The 10,052-nt window shown below is 31.6% G+C and overlaps 1 protein-coding gene across 1 annotated transcript; it reads left to right on the forward strand.

The window, feature by feature from the left end:
• The first annotated feature begins 909 nt into the window (after positions 1 to 909).
• LOC124374038 (peptidyl-prolyl cis-trans isomerase NIMA-interacting 4-like) lies at positions 910 to 7,894 on the forward strand. The gene is given in 5 exon segments (XM_046832339.1): positions 910 to 1,092; positions 1,094 to 1,174; positions 3,685 to 3,804; positions 7,735 to 7,845; positions 7,847 to 7,894. Coding segments are annotated over 5 exon segments (381 nt in total). The 5' UTR covers positions 910 to 1,071.
• Positions 7,895 to 10,052: the final 2,158 nt, after the last annotated feature.

Here is a 10,052-nt window from a genome sequence, read left to right on the forward strand (position 1 = left end):
ATATAAGCCATATTATGTATCTATATACACATTACAATAGTTTTTGGATCTCTATTATACTGCGTACTTTCACATTGCTCCAAATATTCACACTCCGAAATTTTTAGTTACTAAGTAGAAAAAAATATGATAAGTTTTTGGACGATAACTCCTACAATTTTCATGCTATCACAATTTATAAAAAACCATTGTAAAGGTAATTAAGAGAGCTACAACATACTTTATTGCAATATGTAGTAAAAAACCTTTTTCTAAAACGGTGAAGGGCTAATATTTCACTTAGAATACTTTATAAAACCCCAATTTTTTTTGTTTTTTTAATTTTTTTTATCCTATAATTTTGTTCTTTATAAAATTTTCGATAAAACGTATATTTTTGGAGATATTTGCAAAAACCCGATGAAAAACGTGAAAAAATTGTGAATTTTCAATTGCCAATAACTTGAAAAGTATTGGATTTTTCGAAAAACTTTATAGATTATCTTTTGCTTAAAATTAGGCCTTCTATCGATATCCGAGATTATTTTGAAAAAGAAAAAACTCACCCCCGAGAAGGGGTGGCAACCACCCCCAGGGTGGTTGCGGAGTTCAAATCTTTTTCACTTTTGAAGTTAAGGGTAAGATGAACCTAATTCCAAAATTTTATGTAATTCGGTTCACAGTAAAAAAATTCGGAGCAATAATGCTTCAATGACTGCACTAAATATAGCTGAGAAAACTATAATGATTAATATTTTATTCCAGATATTTGTTATTTATTGATTTTTTTTTATTGCCACTGACAACTGAAATACTGAGTACCCATTACTCCAGCCGTTGTATTTTAGTTTAACCGAAGAGTATTACGAGGCTGGATAAAAAAATTACGAGGCTGCATGGCATCACTAGCAAGACAAAAAAAAAAATAATAGCAGCAACAGGCTGATGAGTCTGATTTGTTTGAATGAAGAGAATGTGTGTTTTCAGCAGTGAACAAGAGAATTAATTTTTATTTTAAAATAAATTTCAAAGGTTTTTTACTTAAAACGAAATATAGCTCAGCACTGGACTACCAATATTTCATAAGTTATTATGCCACCTAAAAAGGGAGGAGGAAAGTGGAGCCAAAAGTAAAGAAAAAGATGACCAAAGTTCCAAAGGTGGAAAAGAAAAGAAAGGGGGGACTGCAGTAAAAGTAAGCTAGAAATGTCTCAATATTACATTTTATGAAAATTAATTTTTATTGTTTGTTATTTGTGTAAAAATTAACATAAACACAAAATATTTATTAATGCCCTAGTCCAAGTTTCGTAATCCAAGTAAGGTTATGTTTCATATTCTGTAGGTACCTAACCTAAATAAAATTTATTTAATATGATTTTGTTATTGAGATTGATAGTCTAACTTCATTTGTACCGCAAATCGAATTACTGTCATTGGGCCGATTTCATGATAATTTTGAATAGGTTATTGTTTTAACTACACAGTTCCCAGGGTTTGAGATTTTTAAACACACAGTCGTTAAGTCCTATTCAGTTAGACATATGTTTACCATGACACTCTGGTAATTGTATATACAAAATTTGCTTTAAATCTTCATACTCCTACTTTGCTTAGGCTGCAGATTTGAAACATATATTTTATTTGCTGAAAAGAAAAATTGAATATTATAGGCTACTCTTTACTCTAGAAGTGACAACCATTGGATTTCCGACGATCCATTACTATTTTACTTCTAACTCATGATCGATGTCTAAGGTTGTTACACTCTAACATATATCAATGATAACATAATCGATGATTCTAAACTTTTGTTTTCGTATATAAAACTTAATTTGCCCGCACTTTTTAAAATTGTAAAAGCCAAGATTTATGACGGTTGACTAGTTGCATCGACAAAATTTAGTACTACTGTAACTTTGAAAATTCCATAGTATAAATTCCTTTTGTAGAAACTTTAGAGTAGTATCAATAAAAAGTTCCAATTCTGGAGCACTGTGGTTAATTGAATATTTGTATGTAGGAGTTATAGTTTAATGTAGCCTGATTTTTGAAATTATGGCTTTATGTGGATAACTAAAAATAAGCAAAATTAAGTCTAAACAGATGACTTAGTACACTTGTAATTATGATATCAAATATTGGTAATTGTGAACTTAGTGGCCGGAGTGACAAAAGACGAGTTTTACATTACTTACCGATTGTTATCGTCGCGAACAAAACAATATAAGATTTTCAAGGGGTACAAATGACTAATGTTTGCTCACAGCAAGCACTGCTGGCCGGAAGCATGCGTGATCCTGGAATATTCCATTTATTTTTTATAATAGGTAATTAAAAACCTTTTAATAGTGAGATTTGTAATTGGACTGCTTTTGAATTTTAGAGAATTATATTGGAATTGTAAGAAAGGCAAGAATTATTAATACTGGAAGTTTGCTTTGAACAGTAAAGACTACTGAAATTTATTTCAGAAATGATTTGCTTCTGGAGGTCTCACTTCCCTGGTATAAATGTGTATTTATGACTAATCTGTTACCTAATATGCAACCTGGAGAAATGTTTTTCAATTGTGGCCATGTATTGGCGATAAGTGTGTAATGTGCTTGTAACTGGTTGAATAGCTCTGTAAATTAACTTTCCAAACGGACATTACTAATGAATATTTCTTCTTTGAGAATACCATATCTGAGTATGAGAAGACTTAATAGTGACAACGTAATAATATATATAGTATACAATACTTTGTTGCACGGTAAAGTGTTTCGGCTTTGCAAGTTGTGAAGAAAATTTTCAACTTTTAAGGTGGTTTCTGAGCAGTAACTGATTGTCGATAAGCTTGATTGAGCTTTTTAAAAATCATGATAAATATTAGAACAAATAGGTTTTTGTTAACAAAAAATGTTCTCCGGAATGTGAAGTAAATCTTAGTTAATTCAATAAATGGTAATGTTCTACCAACACAGTTTTTGGATACAATAAATATATTTGTTCTGATTAGGGCTGTTCGACATCTCCTGTAATGAGTTGCGATGTTTATTTTGTACTGTATTTGTCCACCTGCCGAAACAGGTTTAGATCATTAAAAATAAGAAGTTTTAAAAATATTTTTTATATCTTATGAACATAGGTATTAAATATTTTTTAAACAATAATTGAAAATTTTACACTAGTGAAGGATTTTATTATTAGTAAAAAATACAAACCTGCTAGGTAAACTTGCTATTTATATCTAATTTGTGTAGCCCTGTTCTGTATGAATTGCTTGATCTTGTGTTATAAGAGTATATTCTATTGTTATCTTGTGTTCAATGCCGAAAAATAAGTATGTACAATGTCCTATGTCTAAAAATATGTTAAGTCAATGTAGTTTAGTTTGTTCGATATTTGTCAGTGGCACAAGCATTCAACGTGTTAAAGAACATATCTCCCTATCGATAGCATTATCTCATTAATGTAAGAGGGAAGAAAGTGTTGTGAGGAGGTATGAGGAGTAGTGTGTGAGGGTAGCAGAACCCTCACTCAATCTGTTACGGTTTCATGGCATCTATACAGGACTCTATGATTTGACCGTTCTTACAAGATGAACCTTGAGCCCAGTTTGATTTCTTGTTTGCATATGTTCAAGTTACAAATTGTAGAACCACTACCACTTACAACATTCACTATAAAAGACACTGTTTGTATTTCTTCTTTATTTTGCAGGTAAGACATATACTGTGTGAAAAACAAGCTAAGTGTTTGGAAGCTTTAGAGAAATTGAAAGCAGGAATGAAATTCAATGAGGTTGCAGCCCAGTACAGTGAGGATAAAGCGAGACAGGGTGTAAGTTTTTAATTTTGTACTAATGAAAAGTAAATCTTTATTTAAAGCTTATAGAGTTTTACGTACGTCATAGTTCAGCATGAGTTGTCACAAAGTGTATCCGTATTAGATAAAGTCCATGGAGGCATGGCCAAGAAAGCCTAAACTATGCAGTCTTCATTAGGCTTTGATGACAAGAAGAAATTATCATTTTGCATTGCAGTATTACAAACATATTCTGCGTCTCATTGAGATCATACATGGAGATATTTAGATATTATCACTATTTTTATTTTTTGTAGCCTACTTATCCAATACAAAATAAAAAATAGGTTTATTGTACTTCAAATTCAAAGTATTTCCAAATTTTATTTTGATAGATAAAAACAAAAATATTTATAGTAATCATACATTGTATGTGTGCAATACAGCCAAAGTTCAAGGAAGCTCTGTATGGTGTATTAATTAACTATTTGTTTTAAAATAAAACATTTTACAGTTTTATGTATATTCCTTTTTTTATAAAATGGTAAATATTTATGATTACTATGCAATAAAGTGGCTCAGAGGACTTTCTATGTTCTAACTTGCCCTCTTTAATAATATAAATTGCAATAATTTAATGATGGAAGATTTTTTTTACATTTTCCAAAACGATATGACTCTCAAAAGTCAATAAAAAGGTCCAATAGTGGCCTCCTGCAAAATTTTTATCTTAACTATTTCACATCATTGGCCCAAGAATTACATATTTTTGAGAAATATCAACCATAGAACTGTAGAGAAGACGTCTTGATATTTTTATTATGTACTGCAACAAAGATGTCTGAGACGCCATTTGACTAATTATTTAATTGCATTGTTAGTTTACACAATATCACGATGGTATCAGTTGGTACAAATCAATTCAGAAAATTTTAATCTATATATTTTGTGTCTGACCAATGCAATATAACGACCGTAGTTTTATCTTGAAATCCATGTGTCAATGAAGACGGCAAAACCCACAAAATACGTTATTTTTAAACCAATTACAGCTATTCACACGTTTCACATAAAACAGGTTGGTAAACTGTCTAATTTGCCATATGAAATGCTTTCTTTTGGTATGTCTGCCATTTTATTTGGGTATCAAAATTTTGGCCATTTGAAGTAGTCCAACATTTTTATCTCTATTATTAACGTAGACCAAAAGTGACATTTATAAGAAACTTTAGATAACATCAAGCAGTTTTTATACTGACTTTTTCTTATCTCAAAGTTTCGAGATGGTGGCCATTAAAAATTTAAAAAAGGAATAGTTTATATATAATAAGCAGTAGCTTACATGTATTTTTTTATAATTCTTAAGGTTTTAGCTGTACAATGTTTTGATGAATACACAACAACATTGAATTATTATAAGTGTGTATGTAGATATAATTTCTAATTGATCAGAACCTAACTAAGTTGTTTTAAAAAATAAACATTGTATATGGTTAAAACAAATTTAATATCATATAAGTTTCGTAAAGATAGCTTTTTCTAAATTTTTAAAAGTGGTATGAATTTATTAACATACCGAACCTTAGATGCGCCATTCAACCAATGTTGTACAAATTAACCTTTAAATCTAATTATGCATCTTTAGTTTGATATTTCTTGACAGCCAATAATGAAATTTCTGTTTTTTACAGAATTAGCTGGAAGTAAGATATTTCCTTTTATCATCCTTAGCAGGCTAAATTTCTTTTGGGCTTTGGTGTCCTTTAAGTTTGTATTGTTTAGTGTGGATATATGAATAGTTTAATAAATGATTTCAGTTTCCATTTATGTTCATAAGTTTGATTCCTGAGTTTGTAGTAGTTTTGAACAATACTAAAAAAAGAAAATAACAAAAAAATAAACTGGTACATGTCAGAACATTAAAAAAAAACTTTAATATGTACTGAATCTGAAAAGAACAATACATATACAAATAACATATGTTTATAGGTGAATGACATTAGGTTTTATTCTTGTATTGTACTCTTGTTCAACAAGAGGTTCTGTTCTCTGTTATTGACGATAAATGGTTCATAAGGATAGTAGTATTTCTTCGAACGTTTTGCCATCATTATAATTATGTTACAATTGTATCACATTTTCGAGAATTCAAATCTATCTATCCTCTTCTTCAATTGGGAAGATAATTAGTACATAAAAATAAAAGAAAAGAATTAAAAAGGAAGAATAAGAAAAGGGACCAAACATGTCCGAAAAAATTTAAAAATAAACTGTGGTTTGTCATTGCAATTTGATTTTGCTCATTAGTTGGTTAGGCACATCCACTGAAGTAAGTATGTGCGTATAACCTTGATCATCTTTTGGCCAAGAAGAACCCTTTCCCAACAAGTACTATAACTTTATTTCAATATCATAGGTATAAATTCGTTTATCAATGCCTGTTATGATATTCTTCAAATCAAATCAAATTACTCTTTATTTTCAAAAATACAATTTCAAGGTCACTATTATGAAAATACCGCCACATGGGCCGAGGCCTGTGCGTGACAGCGAGCTCTTATTTAAAACAAAACATATGTTCACGTGTGTGTGTTGTCTTCACATGTTCATTACAATAAATCATTTAATGGATGACCACACATTCTAAAATTGCTTTTCATTTTCATTTGTTTTAATCTCAAAATGATGGAAAATAGAATGTGAGTGTAATCTGAAACAGATTTCCTGTTTTCCGCTGTGTGTTACACCTTCCATTTTTAAATTAATTTTTTATAAGAAACACTGTTACACTAATCTGAATGTATTTAGTAATAGTTTATAAACAAAATGTATATAAAAAGGTGCACTGTGTGTAACCCATGTTGTGGTACACGCAACAGTTGATACCAATTTTTCATCTTCATTGTCAGAGATGTTTCTAGAAGATATTTGGCTGGTTTGATACACTACTAGTTAATTCATGATAGAACTTAGCACAACAAAATGGCACAAGTACACAATTAATAAACAATTTGTTTACAATTTAAAGTTATGAGGATCAAAAATAGGTGACTATGTCACAGTCCTTTATTATGTACAAAAGGCAACTGATCCTCTCATGATTTCAGCCGACTTTATACAGAACGTAAAAAAATTGTACTCGTCGTGCAAGTTTTCATGCCTGTTGCAGCAAATGAATTGAGGGCATTTTCATTACCATTTGCACAGGTAAGCATTTCCTGGCTGATTTAAACACGAAGCTGTTTGTGATCAACAGTGAAATCCACCGTCAATATGTAGACACTGTAATTTAACAGCATAATCCAACACTAAGGTTCATTTCGTCAGCAACTTCTCTCTGATGTGGAAGTTTTTACGCCTTGGAATCATCACCAACAGACATTCTGTCTTATTCAAAATGCTAAAACCACTCATAGAAGTTTTGTGACTGGAAAAAACAGTTCTTATGTGCTTGACTAAGCAATTGAAATATTGCTTGAAAATTTTTTATTATGTGTGTAGTTAGCACAATTTCATTTATAAACATACACACTGTTTGTTCTTGTAGCTCCTTCATTGTCAATAGAACACAATTTCATTGGCTGCATGACAAGGGATTCTTTTATTATGAAACTAGTATACTTACCGTATTTGCAGGTAAGACTGGATCACAAGAGTTTCTCTGTTTGTGAAACAGTATATTTATCGTATTTGCAGGAAGATTTGGACTAGATCACAAGAGGTTCTCTGATTGTGAAACTAATATGATTATCATACTTACAGGAAGACTTGGGCTGGATGACACGAGGTTCTCTGGTTGTGAAAACTAATATGATTATGGTACTTTGCAGGGAGATCTAAGCTAGATGACAAAAAGTTCTCTGATTGTGTGAAAACTATTATGATTATCATACTTGCAGGGAGAGTTGCGCTGGATGACACAAGGTTCTCTGGTTGTGAAAACTAATATGATTATGGTACTTGCAGGGAGACTTGGGCTGGATGACACGAGGTTCTATGGTTGGTCCATTTCAGGACGCTGCCTTTGAGCTGCCAACATCAACAATAAATGCACCTGTTTATACTGATCCACCTGTGAAAAACTAAATTTGGTTACCACATAATTATGGTTGAAGGAAAAAAATAATTATTTGTTAATTTTACTAGTTTGTTTAATCTCTCCATCCCTTCTACAATCTCCCTTTCTACAGTTATCATATTTCATGAATTATTGGTAGATCATCAATCACTCTATTTTACAAACTGATGATTGGAATATGGACACATATTCAATAAAATAATCCCAAAAATTTTTATTTGTATTTGTTTTTGCGGGAGATAATTTTTTCTTTGTCCTAACTTCTGAGAACATCTAGATACCATCCACTGTTTTCAGTTGATTTTTGATGCACTGATTTTTAGCCTCTAGTAACATGGTTTAATGGTTATCATGGTTTTTAAGGTTACTTAGAAGCTTAGTGCCGTCAGAACACAGGCATACCACAGTAGAAGAAGCAGATTGTTATGACACCCTGTATATCAAAGTCTACTGTGGCAGGTGCGAAATTCTATAATGGGCTGAGGGGCACCTCTCACTGTATCCTGCAGGATGATCTGATTGGGCCAAGGCGAGTTATTTATTGTGAAGACCTTGCCTGTGAACTCTAGCAAACAAGTGTCGAATTCAATTGTACGGTTCAACAATCCTTGTTACTTGTTTTTAATATGCTTTATCTCTTTTTTAAGTTCAAAGATCTCCTCTTTCGGATCGTCAGATGTTTTGGGTAAACTAGATGGGAGCCCCCATGGCCACTCAGGATGACGGTCGAGCGGGTACCTTGCCAGAGGTGGAATAAGTAGGCCAAGTGCAATGTGCAAGCAGTGTGGTCCACTGTGGTTCAAGTGTTTGCGAAGCAGTGACTAGAGTTAACACATAGGGACAGGGTGCTCATCACTGTGTTTGTTATTACTCATAAATATTTGAGATAAATCTAAATAATTTTCTAGAAATTTAAAAATATGTCTGTTGTTTGAAACTTAACAATTAATTATATTATGCAGTTTTAATTTTTTTTTTCTGTATAGAAATTATTCCAATTAAAGAATAAAAACCACTCCAAGGTATACATTTATATTTTTAAATATTATAATAGTTAATATACTCAAACACACATACATGTTCATGTTCATGTTCTCAAGCTATAACTCGTTAGGTAGTATACAGGTATAAGCAACTGAAACCAAGCAAAATTTTACTGTGAAAGGTACCAGTTGAACAATTTCCATTAGATTAATTGTTGAGAGTGTTGCAGGATAGTTACAGAATCTATTGTTCGATAGTTTTAAAATACATTTTCAGTAAATTTAACGCACTACATAGTTTCACAAAAATCGATGGTTTTAATTGTTGAATTAAGTTTTAAAATTTTTAATTTCTACTATTTTGTAGCAAATTTGATTGAAAGTATTTTTTTTTCAAATTATACGTCTGTAAGAATGAGTAACATATTACATTTTAACTTAGTCGACTAAGCCTTTCTAGAAATATAAATAAACAAGATGGTGAATAATTGGCGAAAGAAGCATTTTATGACATACGATATTTCTTAGATTAATATTTTAGCTGTTATAGTACAACTGAGATATATGTATCCTGGAATTGCAGAGTTATTTTAATCTAAATAACTTTTACTACATTCTGTACCTAGTGTTTTTACGTCTAACATGCACTTTTCTGTTATAATATTCTACAAACAAACAGTTAAGTACTTCACAAATCATACCAATACCAAAACTGTTACAATATTTAGAAAAACAATTTCAGAAAATCAATCTCTGATGCTGTGTAGAAAGATTTGTGACGCTTCAAAGTTATATATTTCTTTGGGAACCCAGCCTAAACATGAGGCTAAATCAGGACAAGAACATTGCCCGGGAAAGGCCCACCTGTCTACAACAGCTGAAAACTCCAATACAGAAAATGATAACTATCCTGACATCCTCTTTAGTGTTCAACACAACCAGGCCGATAGCCATCAGCCACTCTTAGATGGGAACGACACCTCCCAAAGTACAAATCCACAAATATACTCTGACATCTCTACAGACATGAGCACTTTTTTAAACTCAGTCCCAAGAAACAGGAAAAGCAAACAATTTAACAATCCTCCACCAGAACATAAGAGGACTGGCACAAAAAGTTGACAGGCTAAATCATTTACTGCATGAAGTGTGCCCCAGCCTTCTAGTAGTAACAGAACACGGTCTCAAACAAGAAGAGGTCAAAATTACAGCAATCCAAGGAT

This window comes from Homalodisca vitripennis, unplaced genomic scaffold, assembly GCF_021130785.1.
Source record: "Homalodisca vitripennis isolate AUS2020 unplaced genomic scaffold, UT_GWSS_2.1 ScUCBcl_7066;HRSCAF=14578, whole genome shotgun sequence".
NCBI classification, from domain to species: Eukaryota; Metazoa; Arthropoda; class Insecta; order Hemiptera; family Cicadellidae; genus Homalodisca; species Homalodisca vitripennis.